Source organism: Mauremys reevesii, linkage group 14 (genome assembly GCF_016161935.1).
Source record: "Mauremys reevesii isolate NIE-2019 linkage group 14, ASM1616193v1, whole genome shotgun sequence".
In the NCBI taxonomy this organism is placed as follows: domain Eukaryota; kingdom Metazoa; phylum Chordata; order Testudines; family Geoemydidae; genus Mauremys; species Mauremys reevesii.
In genome coordinates this window covers 40,834,714-40,856,013 of record NC_052636.1, presented here as the reverse complement: position 1 = coordinate 40,856,013, position 21,300 = coordinate 40,834,714, and the positions used below count along the sequence as shown (strand labels likewise).

The 21,300-nt window shown below is 47.2% G+C and overlaps 1 protein-coding gene and 1 long non-coding RNA gene across 2 annotated transcripts; both read left to right on the top strand.

Annotated features, from left to right (window-relative positions):
• Window positions 1–857: 857 nt before the first annotated feature.
• On the top strand, window positions 858–16,060 carry LOC120381992. Its single transcript, XR_005588212.1, has 3 exons — window positions 858–892; window positions 15,526–15,639; window positions 16,001–16,060. It is a non-coding gene; the product is annotated as an uncharacterized LOC120381992 (long non-coding RNA).
• Window positions 16,061–16,287: 227 nt separating this feature from the next.
• On the top strand, window positions 16,288–17,716 carry LOC120381991 (zinc finger protein 658-like; the record flags this gene model as incomplete). Its single annotated transcript, XM_039500154.1, is given in 2 exon segments — window positions 16,288–17,703; window positions 17,705–17,716. Coding segments are annotated over 2 exon segments (1,428 nt in total), but the record flags the coding sequence as incomplete, so codon positions are not given.
• Window positions 17,717–21,300: the final 3,584 nt, after the last annotated feature.

The following is a 21,300-nucleotide window of genomic DNA, read 5'->3' as shown; positions in this document are numbered from 1 at the left end:
ATGTTTCGCTCCAGTTCATCCCGTCCTCTCGTTGGACAGGGGAGAGAAATGGCTGCCGAGGAGCCAGTTCAGGTAGGTATTATCAGGGGGTTGCTGGTGGGTTCCTCCAGGGCGGGAGAGGGACAGCAAATACGTGGGAGATGGGAAGGTTTGCACAGGCTGGTTTGGAGGTTGCAGTCTGGTTTGCAGGAAATGCACAGGGTGGAGAAAGGGAGGAGGACAGGGGTGTGCTAACCCTGCTGGGAGTTATTTAATATGTGGCCTAGATTCTAGGAACAGACCAAGGAGGTTCGGCAGTGGAAATGCTCTAGTTTGTGGAACAGAAAATAATCCAGCTACATGGGGCTGGGAAAACTGACCAGACTCATAGTGCTGGAGCCCGACCTGACTAACCAGCAGCTGCTGTGAGATTTGAAGGGGGCACCCACCAGTGAGGCTTGGGGGAGATTCCCCTCCCTTCACATCCAGCTCTTCAGAATGGGGAGGTTGTTGGGCTTCCTACCAGGGAGCTGTCCCTGGACCCTGCTAGGGGCCCCATCTCCTGAATCAGTCTGTGGCTAGTAGGTGTGTGATGGCTCTGCTGGGAGAGAGGAGGGGCTCTCGCTTCGTCCCCTCACCCTGTTGTTTCCTGAATGCTCTGAGCAGGGTGGGGGTGGGACTCTGACTGCAATCCACCCAGAGTTTCTGTTTGGCTCCTGTCCCCCATGTATAGGGGGGCTGTGAGTGGAGCAGCAGGTACTGAGTGTTGGACTCTCGCTCTTTCAGGGGCCGGTGACCTTCGAGGAGATGGCTGTGTATTTCACCAGGGGAGAGTGGGCTCTGCTGGACCCCGCTCAGAGAGCCCTCTACAGAGATGTCATGCAGGAGAACTATGAGAATGTGACCTCGCTGGGTAAGGGTTACTCTCCCCTCTATTCTTGGAAGGGGAAAAAAAGGGACATGGTTCACGGCAGCCCCCCAATGCCACCTCTACTGTGCCCTGTTTCAGCATCACCCCAATATGCCAGTAACACACAAGCTACCAGAGACCTTCCCCTGCTGCAGAACAGTTTGGGAAGAGAGCACAGGAGCCGTATTGCACAGTGTCAAATATCTCCTGTTTGCTCAAGTAAAACTGAGGGTTCGGTGCGGCATAATCAGCAGAAGCTTCCTACCCCTGATCTCTCAAACCCTGAGCCTTCTCCACCCAGACCACAATAATGCTTGGGGTGTAACGAGCAGGCTGCTGGAGTCAGAGCTGCTGGCCCAGGGTCACTTATCACACAGACACTCCGTGCGTCCTTGAATGCTGGCTGGGGGAATCCAGAGAAGGAAGGTCAGTGGCGGATTTAGCGTTAGTGGGGCCCTGTGCTCAGCTCCATTTTAGGGGTCTCTCCTTGGGACCCAGGCAAGAAAAAGAACATTCTCTCATTTCCCTCCCACCCCCATTTTTCATTCTTTTTTTCCTTCCTCCTCCTCCTCCTCCTATAAGTAATAGGAAATAAAGTGAGGTACTTTTATTGTTTTTGTCGTCTAACCGATTTTTCCACAGACCACTTGAAAATCGCTGAGAGTCTTGGTGCACCACTTAATGATCTTTCCAAATATTGTTTGTGCCGTTAGCTAACTATTGTAAAGCGCTTTGGATAAGAGCCCTTTATTAAAAATTAAAAATGTTGGAGTGCAGGGTCTGGCCAGGAGTTAGGGTGTGGGAGGGGGCTGAGGGTGGGGGCTGGGGGTGGGGGTGTGGAGCACTTACCTGAGCACCTCCTGTTTCATGCGCGCAAGGCAGGTGGGGAGGTGGGGGGGCAGGAGTCAGGGTGGGCAGGAGGCTGTGTGGGAGGGGTGCAAGAGTCAGGGCTGGGGGTGTGATATGGGCTGGGGGTGGGGGATAAGTGGTTATGGGTGGTTGCAGGAATCAGGGAGGGCAGGGAACTGGGGTGTGTTTGAGAGGGGTGAAGGAGTAAGGGCTGGGGGTGTGAGGGGGTGCAGGAGTCAGGGAGAGCAGGGTGTTCAGGGGGCAGGAGTCAGGGCTGGGGGTGCAGGGTCTGGGAGGGAGTTAGGGTGCAGGAGCAGCTGGGGATTGGGGGTGCAGGGTCTGGCCAGGTTTTAGGATGCAAGAGGGGCTGAGGGTTGGGGCCGGAGGTTGGGGGGTGATGTGCGTTCCTGGGGCAGCTCCCATGTGGTATGAGGGGTGCAGGTGGCAATGTAGAGGGTGGGGTGCAGGAGCTCCCATTTGGTGCTCAGGGTGCGGTTGAGGATGTGCGAGGGGTGCAGGAGTCAGAGCATGGGGTGTGAGGGCTCGTTATGTGGGAGGGGATGCAGGAGTCAGGTCTGGGGGCTGGGAGGGTGGGCTGGGGTACTGGGGGTGCTCCCAGCCCCCTACCCTGAGTGGCTCAAGTAGGGGCAGGGGGGTATGTGATAGGGGAGTGCTTTGTAAAGCAGTGAGCAAGTGACCAGGGAGCTTTTCAAACAGGGCTGCTAATGGGGAGTTTCGTGAGGGAGTTTGGAAGGGGAGTGGGAAGGGGGCGAGGTGCTCTTGCCATTCTTTAAAACATTTAAGCTATAATACAAACTTCTTGATTGAAACAAAAACCCTGTTGTTAGCCTAGGTCGCTGTAAGAGAGAATGCAGGCAGAAGCCCAGCAGCAGAGTGGGGGCTATCCTGTTTATTGCTCTCAATGTAGCATGTATGATTACCTGCCCTGTGGGCGGGGGGCTTACGTGTGCATTCGGTGCAAGGAGCTCCTGGCCCTCAGAGACCACGTGGAGGCTTTGGAGGCCAGGGTGGTGGAACTGGAGACGCTATGGGAGGCAGAGAAGTATGTTGATGAGGCTTTTCCGGGACACTGTAGATTTCTCCCACCTCCGGTCAGACAGCCACTGCGCTGTTGAGGAGGATGAAAGGCCCAGGGAAGGAGAGCTGTCAATGGGAGCAGAGGGAAACCTTCCCATAATTGGGACCTTCCTCCCAGATGGTGTTGGGGTAACCTCTTGCACTGAGGTTACCTCTCCGGGGAGAGAACCCCAGGCATTAAGAAAAGGCAGCTGTTAGTAATGGGAGATTTGATCATTAGAAACAAGGATAGCTGGGTTTGTGATGACCCGGAGAACCGTATGGTGACTTGTCTGCCTGGTGCAAAGGTTTCTGATTTCTCAAGGCATCTAGATAGATTTATGTGTAGTGCTGGGGAGGAGCCGGTGGTCGTGGCACATGTAGGCACCAGTGACATAAGGAACGGTAGGTGAGACGTCCTGGAGGCCAAATTTAATCTGCGAGGAAAGAGACTGAAATCGGGGACCTCTATGGTGGCATTCTCAGAAAAGCTTCCAGTTCCACGCACAGGGCCGGGTAGGCAGGCAGAGCTTGAGTCTCAATGGGTGGATGAGATGATGGTGTAGAGAGGAGGCGTTTAGATTGATTAGGAGCTGGGGAAACTTTGGGGATGGGGGAGCCTATACAGGAAGGATGGGCTCCACCTAAACCAAAGTGGAACCAAACTGCTGGCACTTAACATTAAAAAGGTTGCAGAGCAGTTTTTAAACTAAGAGATGGGGAAAGCCAATGGCTGCAGAGGAGCTCGTGGATCGGACAGAGACTTGTCTTAGAGGAGAGTCTAGTGATAGAGATTTTCTAGTTCTAGTCAGAAAGAGAGGCTGGAAGAGGATAAAGTAGGGGCCAGATTAGACGAGAAGCATTCACACACACAAGAATCTGACACATCAGAAAAGGGCAGACAAATAAACAGTGGCAAGTTTTTTAAATTCTTGTACACAAATGCTAGAAGTCTAAATAATAAGATGGGTGAATTAGAGTGCCTCTTGTTAAAGGAGGATATTGACATAATAGGCATCACAGAAACCTGGTGGAGTTAGGACAATCAATGGGACACAATTGTTCTGGGGTACAAAATATATCGAAGGACAGAGCAGGTAATACTCGGGGGGTGGGGAGGGGAGTGGCACTGTATGTTAAAGAAAATGTAAACTCAAATGAAGTAAAAATCTTAAATGAAACCACATGTTCCATAGAGATTCTATGGATAGTAATTCCAGGCTCTAATAAGAATATAACAATAGGGATCTGTTATCGACCACCTGTCAAAGACAGTGATAGTGAGGATGAAATGCGAAGAGAGATTAGAGAGGCTATCAAAATAAAGAACTCCATAATAGTGGGAGATTTCAATTATCCCCATATTGACTGGGTACATGTCACCTCAGGACAAAATGCAGAGACAAAATTTCTGGATACTTTAAATGACTGTTTCTTGGAGCAGCTGGTATAAGAACCCGCAATGGGAGAAGCAACTCTCGATTTAGTCCTGAGTGGAGCGCAGGATCTAGTCCAAGGGCTAACTGTAATAGTGGAAATAGTGACCATAATATAACAACATTTAACATTCCTGTGATGGGAAGAACAGCTCAACACTGGCATTTAATTTCAGGAAGGGGAACTATGCAAAAATGAGGGGGTTAGTCACCGTGGCTTAACGACCATGTAAAAGAAGCAGTGAGAGATAAAAAGGCATCTTTTAAAAAGCGGAAGTCAAGTCCTAGTGAGGTACATAGAAAGGAGCATAAACACTACGAAATTAAGTGTAAAAATGTAATAAGAAAAGCCAAAGAGGAGTTTGAAGAAGGGGCTAGCCAAAAACTCAAAAGGTAATAACAAAATGTTTTTTAAGTACATCAAAAGCAGGAAGCCTGCTAAACAACCAGTGGGGCCACTGGACGATTGAGATACAAAAGGAGCCCTTAAAGACGATAAAGTCATTGCAGAGAAACTAAATGGATTCTTTGCTTCAGTCTTCATGGCTGAGGATGTTGGTGAGATTCCCAAACCTTTTGTGGGTGACAAATCTGAGGAACTGCCACAGATTGAAGTGTCACTAGAGCAGGTTTTGGAACTACTTGATAAACTTAACTGTAACAAGTCACCGGAACCAGATGGTATTTACCAAGAGTTCTGAAGGAACTCAAATGTGAAATTGGGGAACTATTAGCTATGGTTTGTAACCTGTCTTTAAATCGGCTTCTGTACCCAATGACTGGAAGATTGCTAATGTAACGCCAATATTTAAAAAGGGCTCTAGAGGCGATCCTGGCAGTTGCAGACTGGTAAGTCTAATGTCTGTACCAGGCAAATTAGTTGAAACAATAGTAAAGGAATAAAATTGTCAGGCACATAGAAGAACAAAAAATGTTGAGCAAAAGTCAATATGGTTTCTGTAAAGGGAAATCATGTCTTACTAATCTATTAGAGTTCTTTGAAGGGGTCAACAAACATGTGGACAAGGGGGATCCAGTGGATATAGTGTACTTAGATTTCCAGAAAGCATTTGACAAGGTCCCTCACCAAAGGCTCTTACATAAATTATGTTATCATGCAATTCCCTTAGACACTCCAGTCTTCCAGTATCACCACCAGTGCACTCATCCTGCATGCTGTTATGAAAACCAACACCCCAATAAAAGAAAAAGGTTCTCTTGATCCCAAAGAATCAAGCCCCAGACCCAGGTCAATATACACATCAGATCTTACCCACAAATCATGCTGTTGCCAATCCTTTAGAATCTAAAATCTAAAGGTTTATTCATAAAAGGAAAAAGATAGAGATGAGAGCTAGAATTGGTTAAATGGAATCAATTACATGCAGTAATGGTAAAGTTCTTAGTTCAGGCTTGTAGCAGTGATGGAGTAAACTGCAGGTTCAAATCAAGTCTCTGGAGTACATTCTCCTCTGGGATGGGTCAGTCAGTCCTTTGTTCAGAGCTTCAGTTTGTAGCAAAGTTCCTCCAGAGGTAAGAAGCAGGATTGAAAACAAGATGGAGATGAGGCATCAACCTTTTATAGGCTTTTCCAGGTGTAAGAATACTTCTTTGTTCTTACTGTGGAAAATGACAGCAAAATGGAGTCTGGAGTCACATGGGCAAGTCCCTGCATACTTTGCTGAGTTACAAGGCATATCTGCCTTCTCTCAATGGGTCAGTTGAATAGCTGATGGTCCTTAATGAGCCATCAAACAGGCTAGGCAGAGCTAACACCAACTTGTCTGGGATGTCTCCCAGAAGCACAGCATAAGTTGGAAATACAGACAGGATAGAGCCAATACTCATAACTTCAACTGCAAAATGATACATACATATAGACCCCATAATTATAACCAGCAACCCATAACCTGGTCTTGGACACCTTATATGACCCCCTTTACATAAGATTTGGTGCCACTACAGGACCTTGGTTGCAACCATGTTCTATATGGTCCCAGATTATATCAATAACGTCACAATACTAAACTGCTCAAGATAGTTCAGACCAAAGCAAACTGTGAAGAACTTCAAAAAGATCTCACAAAACTAAGTGACTGGGCAACAAAATGGCAAATGTGTATAAATGTCAAGTGATGCAGATTGGAAAAAATAACCCCAACTATACATACAATATGATGGGGGCAAAATTAGGCTAATCAGGAAAAAGATCTTTTTGTCATTGTGGATAGTTCTCTGAAGACATCCAGCAGTATGCAGCGGAAGTCAATAAAGCAAACAGGATGTTAGGAATTATTTAAAAAGGGACAGACAGTAATACAGAGAATATCTTATTGCCCTTATATAAATCAATGGAAATAACTAATTTAGACCCCATCATTTTATATGTATATTTGGGATTATGTTTGCCAATGGGCTGCACTATGTGTTATCCTGACATCTAGCACTGCTGAGATCCTGCATTCAATAATATCCCTGCCCTTCCTGTTCCCGTTCTCCACTGAACCCCACGCTTATGTTTCCTGCTTCCCCAGGACTCTGTCTCTGGACCCATCTGTCAGCAAGAAGCAGTGCCAGGGAGACTTGGATTTCTGGGATGTGGATTTACTTTCTGTGTGTTTTAGGAGAGTCTTTGAAATTGAGTGTCTGTGACATTAAGCACAGTACAATCTGGACTGTTAACAGCTGTGGCCCCTCAGTTCCCCAGGCTGGGGTGCCTTTTACACTGCTCTACTGTGAGAGCAGCCACTCCTGGGCAGTTCACACGCTGTCTCCAGCGTGTAACTCGCTCCCAGCTACACAGTATTGAGTGCTGCTAGTCAGTGATTCACAAATTACAGTGCCCCACAGGAGAACCTCAGAAAATTCTCTGCTCCCAGACTTCCCCCAGAAATGTTCATCTTGCACTGTCCAGCACACTCCTGAACAATGGGAGCTCATACGAAATCTGTTGTTTCATCAGTGGAAAATGACATGCACCAGCCTTGTTATTCCAAATGGAGTTTCCAACACACTTTAATCCAAACACACTGGTTTGATTAAAAAAAAAGGAAACAAAATTATTAACTACGGAAAAAAAAGATTTGAAGTGACTACAAGTAATGAGGCATAAAAGTCAGAATTGTTTATGAAAGAAATGCAAAGATAAAACACAAACTAATGTTTAACTTAACAAGCTAAAAGGGATTTAAAAGAAATGTTTCTCTCACCATCTGCTGAGACAGGCTGGTTTTCCTTTCAGCCAGGACTCCCCCTAACCTGCCCCTGCCGCCCACATTCAGTTCTTCAGGAGTTGTCATGAGCAGAGGAAAAGGGGAGAGAGAGAGAGTCTCATGCATTTTCCTCACCTCTTTTTATAATTCAGTCCTTTGTACTAGAAACCACTTCAGTTCTCAGCTGAGTCATGGTGACAGGCTGTCATAGATACGAGCTTCAAGTGTCCCTGTGATGGAATGTAAATGTCATCTTCACACCTTCCCCCTGGTGGAGAATGGCTATTTGACCAGCTGTTTGCCTTGCTGTCTCTGAGGAACTTAAGATTAGGGTTGCAGCTTTTTCAGTAATATCATACCGTAAAATCTCATCACTTTCCATACAATGTTGCTACACAGTTTAACAGGAGGATATTCAGTAGATTATGTCTTTTCAAATGGTACCTCACAAGCCCTACAGTGATAAATGAAGGGGAGGGGAGGGATCTCCCTTTTATAAACACCCAGCCAGACAGTTGGCTGTAAAATCCCTGTTGATGCGAGTTCTCTGCTTGCTTTACCCCTAAAGGGTTAACAAGCCAACAGGGTTTAAAAAAAAAAAGCATTGGGCACCTGACCAAAAGAGCCAATGGAAAGGCTAGAACTTTTTAAAATGGGAAAGTAACTTTCCCTTTGTCTGTCGTTCTCCGGAGAAGGCGACACGGAGTAGCAATGCTGTGTATGGCTTGAAGCAGGTATGAAAATTCATCTTCCATACCTAGAAGAAATGATTTGTCTAGGGAATGTTTAGACAGACACAATCAGGTTTATTTTTTATTTTGGCTTTTGGATCTCCTTTGTGCTCTCCCAGATGTGTGTGTTTGCTTGTAAGCTTTAAGCTGAACCCCCAAGAAAGCTATTTTGGGTGCTTACAAAAATTTTCTTTTAAGATCTAGCAAAAGCCTAAGTTCCAGATGTATTGTTTTACTTTTCAATTTTAATAAAATTGACCTCTTAAGAACAGGATTGGATTTTTGGTGTCCTAAGAGGTTTGTGTGTGTTGTTTGATTAGCTGGTAGCCACAGCTAATTTCCTTTGTTTTCTTTCTCAGCTCTTTCCTGGAGGGGAGGTGAAAGGGCTTGAGGGTGCCCCATAGGGAAGAATTCTCAAGTGCTCCTTCCTGGGTCCAAGGGTTTGGGGTTTTTTTGCAATTGGGTGGTGGCAGCATTTACCAAGCCAAGGTCAGAGAAAAGCTGTAACTTTGGGGGTTTAATACAAGCCTAGAGTGGCAAAAATTAATTTGTAGAATCCTGTCGGGCCCCCACTTTCTGCACTCAGAGTGACAGAGTGGAGATTCAGCCCTGACACATACTATGAACAAAATTGATCATAATTTTCTAGAAGAGTGAACATAGGGGAACAGACTAGCACAGTGTCTGTGTGTTCCCAACATATATGTGGGTATTCTAGTCCCTCACAAGCAAGGTGTTCGGCATCTTCAAACACCTGAGGAACCGGTCCTGGGGATTCACTGGTTTATTAAGTGACACTGTATGGAATTGAGAGACACTTTATATTATTATAAATACTGTGGCAAATTGCCGGTACTGTTATGCTGGGTCTCGTGCTTTCTCTTCTTTGGGGAAGGTTCAGGGCGCCATTGCTTGCCTCTGAATCGGTATTTTAATTACCCCACTAGTGTCCTTGAGGAGGGGAGTTGAGAGGGAGGGACCTGGGCCCGCCCTCTTCTCCAGGTCCCAACCCAGGGGCCCTGAGGTTAGTGGTGAACCACTTGAACTGGCGGTTCCTTCCCCTGGGCTACTTCCCTCTCCTGCCCTTCAGCTTGTGGAGGGGCTTCTTGCCCTCCTTCTACACAAGCCAGGTGCCCCTTACCTAGGGTCTTTGGATTTCTCAGCCCACCGCAGCACTCCTCCAAACTTTCCTTTTGTGTCTCTTCAAAACTGTTCTCTGCTCCAACCAAACCTTCCTGCTCCAACTCCCACACTGTCTGACTGAAGCCGGGGGTTTTTATCACCTGACTGACTGCTGGTGCTCTAATTGGCTTCAGGTACTCTAGTTAATCTGTAGCAAACCTTCCTCCCCTTGCAGGGAATAAGGCTCCCTGCTAACACTCTCCTGCTGCCCTCTGGCCATGCTGTATCACATATCCCCCCCCCAGCTCAACACCAAGGGGTTGGGCTACTTGGGACGAGAGCCAGTGCCGTCGCGCTAGGCCATCAGCGTTGCCATGTTGGCTTCCAGCCCTATGCTGGACCCGGAAATGGAAAGGCTGCAGAGAGAGGAACCACCTCGTCACTCTAGCGTTCCTCTCCTTGTTCCTGTGCATCCACTGGAGGGGGGCATGGTCTGTCACGAGGGTAAACCGCCGCCCCAGGAGATAGTAGCGGAGAGTCTCCATAGCCCATTTTATCACCAGACATTCCTTTTTGACAACAGCGTACTTTTGTTCCCTGGGGAGGAGCTTCCGGCTGAAGTACAAGATGGGGTGCTCCTCCTCCCCTACCATCTGGGAAAGGATGGCACCGAGCCCCACCTCCGAGGCATCCATTTGTAGGATGAATTCCTTCTCGAAGTCTGGGGCTATGAGTACTGGATGGCAGCATAGGGCTGTCCGTAAATCTACAAATGCTTCTTCAGTTGCATCAGTCCACTTTACTATCTCGGGGCCTTGAGCTTTTATCAGATCCATCAATGGCCCTGCTCTTGTGGCAAAATGAGGGATGAATCTCCGATAGAATCCTACTATCCCTAAAAACATTCTGACCTGCTGATTGCGGATTGGTCGAGGCCAACCTTGTATTGCCTCCACTTTGTTCCATTGGGGTTTTACCAAACCTCTCCCTACTACATGCCCGAGGTATTTGGCCTCAGCTAGTCCTATCACGCACTTGAGAGGCTTAGCAGTGAGACCGGCCTTTCGCAGGGCGTCCAGCACTGCTTCTACTTTTCCTAGGTGCGTTTCCCAGTCAGGGCTATGGATGACTATGTCGTCTAGATAGGCGGTGGCATACTTGGCATGGGGTCGTAGTAACTTATCCATAAGTCGTTGGAATGTTGCAGAGGCCCCATGGAGTCCGAAAAGGAGGACAGTGTATTGAAACAGGCCATCGGGTGTAGAGAAGGCAGTCTTTTCCTTGGCATCCTTGGCCAGGGGAATTTGCCAATGACCTTTGGTCAGATCCAGAGTGATTAGGTATCAGGCCTTGCCTAACTGATCAACTAGCTCGTCAATGCGTGGTATCGGGTAGGCATTGAAGTGGGATACTTCATTCAATTTCCGGAAGTCGTTACAAAACCTCAGGGTGCCATCAGGCTTGGGGACTAGGACGATTGGACTGGACCACTGACTGTGGGATTCTTCAATGACCCCGAGTTCCAGCATCTTCTTCACTTCCATCCTAATTTCTTCCCTTTTAGCTTCCGGTATTCGATGTGGTCTTATCGTCACCCTTACTCTGGGGCTGGTGACAATATGATGTTGGACTAGTGTCGTTCATCCCGGTTATGTACAGAATACGTCCTGGTTCCGTGGATCATTTCAATGACCTCTGTTCGTTGTTCTGGGGTTAATTCTGGAGATATATTTACCTGTCTCCGTGGGTCGTCTGTCTGAGGGTGGAGCTCCTCGAATGACCAGACACGTCACTCGTTCATGCCAGGGCTTCAGTAAGTTGACGTGGTAGATTTGCTCTGGCTTTCGGTGGTCTGGTTGTCTAACCTTATAGTTCACTTCCCCAATGGCTTCCACTATCTCATATGGTCCGTGCCAGCTGGCTGAAGTTTGCTTTCTGCTGTCGGCACTAACACCATCACCCGTTCCCCTGGCTGAAATCTCCGTTCTTTCGCCCAACAGTTATAATATGTCCGCTGGGCCTCTTGTGCTTTTTCCAAATGTTCCCATACTATCGGAGTTACTCAAGTTATTCGCTCTCTCATCTGTGTCATGTGCTCAATGACATTCTTTCCTGGGTTGGGTTGTTCCTCCCAGTCTTCCTTGGCGATATCTAATGTCCCGCATGGGTGGTGTCCATATAATAGTTCAAAGGGAGAAAAACCCGTGGACGCCTGGGGGACTTCCCGTATAGCGAACATTAGATACGGTAGAAGGGTATCGCAGTCTTTTCCATCCTGTGCTACCACCTTCCGGATCATACTTTTAAGGGTACGATTAAATCGCTCGACCAGTCCATCTGTTTGTGGATGGTAGACTGAGGTCTGTATGGCCTGGATGCGGAGCAGGGCACATAAGTCTTTCATTAGTTTTGACATGAACGGGGTTCCTTGGTCTGTCAGGATCTGCTTAGGGATGCTCACTCTGGTGAATACCTGTAGTAGTTCCTTTGCTATTGCCTTGGATGTGGGGTTTCTTAAAGGAATGGCCTCTGGATACCGCATGGCATAGTCAAGGATGACTAGTACGTTTCAGTGGCCCCGTGCCGATTTTTCTAATGGGCCCACTATGTCCATGGCTATCCTCTCGAAAGGGACGTCAATAATAGGCAAAGGTACTAATGGGGCCCGCAAGTGAGGTCGGGGGCTATGCAACTGGCATTCAGGGCTGGAGGCACAATAACGCTGGACTTCTGCCCGTATCCCTGGCCAATAAAACCTTCTTAGGATTCTATCCAGTGTCTTGTCTACCCCTAGATGTCCCCCAAATAGATGGCTGTGAGCTAACTCTAGTACTGCCCTTATGTGTTTCCGTGGGACTAATAGTTGCTCTACTTCTTCCCCTCGTATTTGCTCTATCCTGTACAAAAGATCGCGTTTGAGCACATAATATGGCCTTGGGCCTTTGATCTTTCCTTCCACAGGCACACCATTCACTTCCACTACCTCCTCCCTCACGTTTGCATATAACGGATCATCGGCCTGGTCCTGTCCAAAAGTCTCACGTGCAGTACCCAACTGACCTAATTCTAGGGGGCCTATTTCTACTCTTCCCCCTGGGGTGCTCCCACTTGGGCTAGGAACCGCCTCCGCCTCTTCCTTGGCCTGAATTATCTCCTGCTCTCCTGAGCGGGTTCGCTTACCCACAAGGGAAGTTTTTTGATTCTCTGCTAGAATCCTGGTCCCTAATCTTTTATCTGCCCTTCGTTCTCACCTAGACTTTTGGGGTTTCCCAGGGGATGAGAATAACCCTGGAGCAAATTCGGCAAACATTGGGGTGAGGCTATCTGTAGGTGCCTCCGTCTCAGCCTGGGGGTTGCTACCCTCCCCTGGCTCTATTGGGGTAAGTAAGCTCTTAAACCCGGGGAAGTATCTACCAATTAAAACAGGGTAGGGAGCTTGGGGACCACCCCTGCAGAAACCCTGGTAGTATTCCCCTGGATCTCAATCCGCACCGGGATTGTAGGGTAAAAATTCACAGTGCCATGTATGCACGTTACCCCTGTGTTTTTGGCCCGGGTTAGTTGGTCTGTTCCCACCAACTTCCCTGAGACCAGCGTGACAGCACTCCCGGAATCTATTAATGCTATGGTCTTTATACCATTCATTTTTACTGGTCTGGTATATCCATATGAGGTCATTGTGACCCCTACCAGACCGATTAGGCCACATTGCTCCCCGTAATTCCCCAGATTACACTGCATAGGTTCTTCCTTGTTGGGGCATTGGGCTGGTATATGCCCCAATTCCCCACACTCATAACACTGCCCCCTTATTCCGGTTGTCACCCTCTGCCTGGGACTGTTTGGCCGGCCCCCCACCTCTCTTCCCAAACCCCCAAGGTCCCTTCCTGGCCTCGAGCCATTCCTCGGTGTCTTTCCTCCCGGTTACAGTTCTCCTATAGTTCTCGAAAGCCCGGGGCCTTGGGTTTGGGGTTGGCTTCCTGGATTGCCGTGACTCCCTGCCTGGGGTCTGGAACAGTTCGCGGGCTGCCAGCTGTCTTTCCACGAGGGAGACCAACTCATCATAGGTAGAGGGATCATTCTGGCCAATCCAAGACCTGAGACCTGGTGGTAGCCCCCTCATATACCGGTCCAATACCAGAACCTCCATCATCTTCTCAGAGCTAAGGGCCTCAGGGCGCAGCCATTTCTGGGTCAGGTGTATCAGGTCAAACAATTGTGATCGGGGTGTCTTGTCCTCCGTATACCGCCACTCATGGAACCTCTGGGCTCGCAATGTCGTTACTCCGAACCTGGCCAGGATCTCTGCCTTCAGCTGGGAATAATCTGCTGCAGCCTCTGCAGCCATATCGTAATTGACCTTCTGGGCTTTCCCACACAGGAATGGGGCAAGGATACCAGACCATTGATCTCGGGGCCAGGCCTCCCGCAGGGCTGCTCTTTCAAAAGCCAGGAGGTGTGCCTCCACATCATCCTCCCGTGTCATTTTCTGTAGGCAATGGCTAGCCCGTACGGTCCGGGTCCCTTTACAGTTGCGATTCTGCTCCATAAGGGCCTTCATCTGGTTCACCAGGTCTTTCAGCAGGGCTTGGTCTTGAGCAGCCTGACTCATCAACAGATGATTGGTCCTGCTGCATTCTAGTCACCTCCTGTTGGGCGGTTGCTTGGACTCGGGCAGTCTCCTGCTGGGCCGCGGTGGCTTGTATAAGGGCCTTGACCACGTCGTCCATCTTAAGGATAGGAGGGTTTTGCCTAACCCTGGTCTAAGTCCCCAGCGCGCAGATCCCACTCCTGACACCACGTGTGGCAAATTGCCGGTAATGTTATGCTGGGTCTCGCGCTCTCTCTTCTTTGGGGAAGGTTCAGGGCGCCATTGCTTGCCTCTGAATCGGTATTTTAATTACCCCACTAGTGTCCTTGAGGAGGGGAGTGGAGAGGGAGGGACCTGGGCCCGCCCTCTACTCCAGGTCCCAGCCCAGGGGCCCTGAGGTTAGTGGTGAACCACTTGAACTGATGGTTCCTTCCCCTAGGCTACTTCCCGCTCCTACCCTTCAGCTTGTGGGGGCTTCCTGCCCTCCCTCTGTACAAGCCAGGTGCCCCTTACCTAGGGTCTTGGACTTCTTAGCCCACTGCAGCACTTCTCCAAACTTTCCTCTGCTTCCCTTCAAACTGTTCTCTGCTCCAACACCAATCCCCTCTCCTCCAGCTCCTTCCCTGTCTGATTGGAGCAAGGGTCTTTATCAGGTGACTGACTGCTGGGGCTCTAATTGGCTTCAGGTGCTCTAGTTAATCTATAGCAAACTTTCTTCCCTCTGCAGGGAATAAGGCTCCCTGCTAACCCTCTCCTGCTGCCCTCTGGCCACGCTGTATCACACTGTGTACTGAGAACTCCAAGGCTTTTCCATGCCATGTGCTGTGAAGCTTGTGTTTGGGACACAGGAATTAGAAGCCACTTGGCAAAAGGAATATAAAGGGCAGCTGCATCATCTCCATTTTGTCTTCAATCCCCCTTCCTACCTCTGGAGCAACTTCTCTACAAACTGAAGGCTTGAACAAAGGACTGAATAACGTGGATGTGTACCAGAGAGCCTTTCAAGCCAGAAACTCACCAATACTGCTAAGAACCAGATGTATAGATTTCTGAATGTGTCTGACTGCTTTCCCATTTAACAATTCCCTTTTTCTTTCTTTCTTTTATAATAAACCTTTAGTTTAGATGCTTTCTTACTTATAAACCTTTAGTTTAGATGCCAATGATTGGCTGGCATCGTAGTATTTTGAGTAAGATCCAAACCTATACTGACCTGGTAATGTGGCTGACTCTGGGGTCAGAAGAACACTTTGTTTATGTGAGCAGAGTTTTTAAATAACCTCTCACTGTGCTGGACCTAGGTGCTGCTTAGGAGCCAGACAACTGGAATGCAATAAAGGGGGCCGTGTGATTTCTTTTTTCAGTTTCTGGATAACCAGTGTGGGGGATCAGAAGCACAGTTGGTGACTGGTCGGTGAGTTTAACTTCCATGTTAACCACCAGTTTGGGGAGCCTCTGCTCTCCCTTTTTCAGCCTGCCCTGGTCTTGGCATTTTCAGTGAGGACTAGCCCAGGCACACCGGGTCACACTAAATATTAAAGTTAAATTAATAGAATGTTTTTTATGACAAAGTTTTATGAAATCAACGGAACTCCTTTGTTTTCTTTCATCTGAGCAGGGTTTCCATTTTCCAAACCTGATGTGATCTCCCAGCTGGAACAAGGGGAAGAGCCATGGGTCTCAGACCTGCAGGGTTCAGAAGGAAAACAGACCATGAGTTCTCTCTGCAGAGGTGAGGAAACATTAAACCAACTCTGAGTGTGAAAATGCCTGAAGGAAACATCTGGGATGCCCTACAAAGCCCTTGAGAGGTTTCTCAGTTCATTATTGTTGCCAGCAGGGGTCATATCCTCAGGGTAACTATAGCTCATGGCTTCCCATAGATTCTAGCAGACACCAGGCAGTAGCTTCCTCCCTTCCCCCTGCGTATTTGGATGGCATTTGAAAGCCAGATTGATCCCCTCCTCACTCCTGTTTTGGGGAAGAGTATGGGGGAGTTCAGTTTGTGATTTTTATTTGACCTCCCTCCAGCACTTAGTTTGTTTTGGCTTTTCACTTTTCATCCCTGTTTGATGTTTCTGTCTTTTTCACAGCAGGTGATGCAATGGCATGTGAGAAAGAGGAGCAGAATTCTCAGCAGAAAAATGTTCAGCAAGTGGATAAACACAGAGCATTATTGCAAAGATCAAAAAGCCATGTGTCCAGGAGTCATGAAGAGGAAAAATCCTGTGAGATTCAGCACAGACCAGAAAGAGAACAAGGAAACCAGCCGGGGGTGAAAATGGGTAAACGTATTTCCTCTCAGGGAACTCAGAAGGACCTCAAGGAAACCACAACAAAGCAGGAAATCATCATTGGAAAGAGAAAAAATACATGCACAGAGTGTGGAAAAAACTTATGTGACTACTCAGCCCTTCTTGATCATCAGAGAATCCACACCGGGGAGAGGCCCTATGAATGCTGTGAGTGTGGGAAAACCTTCACTCAAAGATCAGCCCTTTCTGTTCATCAGAGAATCCACACGGGGGAAAGGCCCTACGAATGCTGTGAGTGTGGGAAAAGCTTCACTCACAGATCAGCCCTTTCTGTTCATCAGAGAATCCACACAGGGGACAGGCCCTACAAATGCAGTGATTGTGGGAAAACCTTCACTCAAAGAGCAGCCCTTTCTGTTCATCAGAGAATCCACACGGGGGAAAGGCCCTACGAATGCCATGAGTGTGGGAAAACCTTCAATCGCAGCTCAAACCTTTCTGAACATCAGAGAATCCACACAGGTGACAGACACAGGCCCTATGAATGCTGTGAGTGTGGGAAAACCTTCACTCAAAGATCAGCCCTTTCTGTTCATCAGAGAATCCACACGGGGGAAAGACCCTACGAATGCTGTGAGTGTGGGAAAAGCTTCACTCACAGATCAGCCCTTTCTGTTCATCAGCGAATCCACACAGGGGACAGGCCCTACAAATGCAGTGAGTGTGGGAAAACCTTCACTAAAAGAGCAGCCCTTTCTGTTCATCAGAGAATCCACACGGGGGAAAGGCCCTACGAATGCCATGAGTGTGGGAAAACCTTCAATCGCAGCTCAAACCTTTCTGAACATCAGAGAATCCACACAGGTGACAGACACAGGCCCTATGAATGCTGTGAGTGTGGGAAAACCTTCACTCAAAGATCAGCCCTTTCTGTTCATCAGAGAATCCACACGGGGGAAAGGCCCTACGAATGCTGTGAGTGTGGGAAAAGCTTCACTCAAAGAGCAGCCCTTTCTGTTCATCAGAGAATCCACACGGGGGAAATGCCCTACAAATGCAGTGAGTGTGGGAAAACCTTCACTCAAAGAGCAGCCCTTTCTGTTCATCAGAGAATCCACACGGGGGAAAGGCCCTACGAATGCCATGAGTGTGGGAAAACCTTCAATCGCAGCTCAAACCTTTCTGAACATCAGAGAATCCACACAGGGGACAGGCCCTACAAATGCAGTGAGTGTGGGAAAACCTTCACTAGCAGCTCAGCCCTTTCTATTCATCAGAGAATCCACACAGAGAAGAGGCCCTATGAATGCAGTGAGTGTGGGAAAACCTTCACTCAAAGAGCAGCCCTTTCTGTTCATCAGAGAATCCACACAGGGGAGAGGCCCTATGAATGCCGTGAGTGTGGGAAAAACTTCACTCAAAGATCAACCCTTTCTAGACATCAGAGAATCCACACAGGGGAGAGGCCCTACGAATGCCGTGAGTGTGGGAAAAACTTCACTAGCAGCTCAGCCCTTTCTAAACATCAGAGAATCCACACCAGGGGAAAGGCCCTATGAATGCAGAGAATGTGGGAAAACCTTCTCTTGGCACTCAGCCCATATTCGCCATCAGAGAATCTGCAAGGGCAGTGAATACCATAAAAACCTCTAGGGCTATCAATTTTTTTTCTTTACAACTTTTCCTGATTCTCACATAATAACTTTTTAAATCTGTTTGAACTGTTTGCAGCACCGTTATCCTTCAGCTTGGCCAGATGAGTGGCCCATTTATGCCTTTTGTAGTTTGCCTTTTGAGGTGGGCCCATTTGTCCTTTCTATCAACTCAATTATCCCACAAGTAACTGGAGTGTGCCCTTCCTATGAGGAACCAGGGAGCGTCACATTTATACCATTGCTGCTATTGCAAAGTTATTGTTAGAGTCGCCAGTGATACAGATTGTATCCTTGCCAGTTGTTCTCACGTTGCTCTGGGTTGTGCTGAAGAGCAGTTACATTGGGAATTTTTCATGTTATAGTTAAATAAAGAGGAGCAGGGGAAAAAAGTGTCATTTCAGCCTCTGTGACATTGGAAGGAGATGGGGTGGTTCAGAGATTCCCTCCTTCCCCATCACTCCAGAACTGTTACATTTTGGCTTCTCTGTGCAGAGTTTCTTTTCATCACATTCTATCCCTCCACTTCTCAAAATGTCATGTGAGGAAGAGTTCTCAGCTGTCTGTGCTTGGAGATGGTGCTTTGATTTCTTTCCTCCTATATCAGAGTCGCTATGACTGGAGCTGAAAGTGTCAAAAACCTGGAAGGGGAATTTAAATGGATCTTAAACATAGTGTGATTATTGGGTGGTTTCATCTATTGGTAAAGCCACTTCTGGCAAGAGGACTATTTTGTCCCCCATTATGGGATGCTGGGATACTTACAATTTTGTAAATAACATAACTGACTATTGAGAGAGTGCTGAGTGAAGCTGCTTTGAATGGACCTGAGGAGAATGTGATGGGAGAATCTCTTGTCCTGATTCTAAATAATCAGATGTAACCTGCTCTGGAATTTCTCTTCATACTTTCATTGTCATGTATTCTGTCTCTCTGTGATGTGGGTTTCTCTCTTTCCTGAAGGCTGTTTGCTCACCCAATTGGATATTAGTTCAGTTCGATAGGACGTAGCTCAGATTTATTGGAGAATTGAAGACAAATGACCATTTCCTAAAGTCCTCATTTGTCACTTCAGCTTTGCTTTTTCCCCACCCCTCCATGATGACACGGAGAAAGTTCAAGTGCAGTTCTGTCAACAGTGGAGAACTCTCCAATTTACTGCACAGGCTAACAAAGAAACAGCAGTGATTTAAAATCTCCATTCGGAAATGGTGAACAACAGCAGAACCTCAACTAACTGAAGGAAGTGCATATGATCACAGTGTAGTTCAATTATTTAAGTCAGTATTTTCTCAGATGATTTGGGGAGAGAATTCCACATTAAGTGATTTTTAACTTGGCAAAATGCCCATGTATTTGGTTCCAGAAGCATTTTTGTAACCCATGCCCCACAGAAGATATTTCCTATTTGGAATGCTCCCCTTCATGATGCAGATGTTGAGGAAAGAGAAGTGGTATTTTTGTTCAATTTATCCTTAATAGATGCTCAAAATGTGTATAAAATGAAATCGATGTTGGAAATCTAATAGCTGTAGAAAAATAGCTCTTTTTAAATAGAAATTCTAGCTCTGGTAACGAAGATTCTGATCCAGGCCTGTATCCAGTCCCTTGTCTGGACGTGTGTCACCAAATTAAAGAAAAGCTGGGCACGTTTCCGGAAGCCATTGCTTACGACACTGCTGAGATTTTGAGTGGTTTTGTAAAGGATTCTACTTCTGAGAAGTGTAAATTCACCCTAAAAAGGGCAAGGAAACAAAGGGCATCAGGAATGTATGTTTTTTCGGATGAGGCAAGAAAAGGGAGCAGCATTGTCCCCCTTGGGTAGCCCCTGTTCAATTCCAGGTCAGAAAGCAAAACTCTCCTGCAAGAATATCCAAAAAATATTGTGTTTCACTTCACTTCATAAGTACAGTTGTGTGGCAATTAAATGATGACCCTAAAATTTCATAAAAGCAAAGAACGCTGAACGAAAAAGTGTGGGAAATACGGCTGTATCTGAGAAAATGGCTTGGAATGAAGGAAGACAAAAATTGATCGGTCGAGAGAAAAGGCCCTGTTTCCCCCTAGTTTGGAACTTCTCTCACAACTACTGGAATAGAAAAGCTAAACAAATGGTGTTCTATTGTTGCAAAGGAGATTGAAGTGAGGCCATTTTCTCCAGATAAAAGAAAATGGTCATGTCAGGAGTGGGATTTGAAACCACGTCTCTATGCAGAAACCAGAACACCCAAGAGAGAGGAAAAAAGAGTCTTAAAACTGGCACTTTGGACCAGTCCACAATCCTAACGCTACAAAGAATGTGACTTATCAACCCTAGTTTTCATTAATATTTGATGACACTCTTTAGGGAGGCCAAGATGGCACATCTCTTTCAACTCTTAGAGCCCTTCTCCAGCACAGCTGATTTTTAGGCACACTCACCCGGACCTAAAGTTACACGTTTCCTGGAGTTCCATGAGTTCTGCGGTGTTGGAATCTCCCTGCTCACGTTTTAAGCGAACAAAAGATGGGTGCTGGCATTCGGAGACCCTCAAAATCCTGCCCTGGGGGCCAGACAGTTAAGCAACCAGCATCCACAACCTCTACCATGATAGCATCCTGTCTGGCAACAACTCACTTATCAATAGCTGGGGTCTGAAATCCTCATTTCTTTGTTGTTCTATCACTGTAGTCTCCACTTTCCTATTGCTTGTCTGTATAATCTCTGTCTGGTTCTGTGATTGTTTCTGTCTGCTGTATAATTAATTTGTTGGGTGTAAAGCAATTAAGGTAGTGGGGTATAACTGGTTAGATAATCATGTTACAATATGTTAGGATTGGTAAGTTACATTTCAGTAAAATGATTGGTTAAGGTATAGCTAAGCAGAACTCCAATTTTACTATATAGTCTGCAGGTTCAGGTACTGACAACAGTGGCTGCCTTTTAGCCAGAGCTTTTAATCAGGGCAATACATTGATCCTGTAAAATCATTTCCCAGCCGTAGTCCATCACCCACATTCCTTAGGGCATTGGGCCACCATGTGGACGTTTCATTTCCCTCCTCAATTTCACACAGAGACACAATTTCCTTTGCACCGATCCATGAACAGCAAAACCTCCCTGTGTCTCTTGTCTGAGCCAGCGCATTCGATTCCATTGACACCTTCTCTCCTGCAATGGCAATGGTCATGCAGACGGGACGAGGCCACCTTCACCTCTGACAGTGAGATATTGGATCAGCTCTTTCTTTATGCTGCTGTTGTTAGTCCATGAAACATCAGGGATGGATGCAAGGCTGAGTTCATGCACCAACCCCCTGAAACATTTCAGCGCCCCAGAGAAATCCTGACTCCGGCTATTGGCATGATCTGGTGGAGATTTGAATAGGAACTGGATGGTCTAAATTGTCAGTGTGGGGAATGAACAACAATCTATAGCAATGTCGTTAACCACAAACACACTCTAATCATGCTCCAGCCGGAAGGGAAATGGGCAGGAACTCTTGC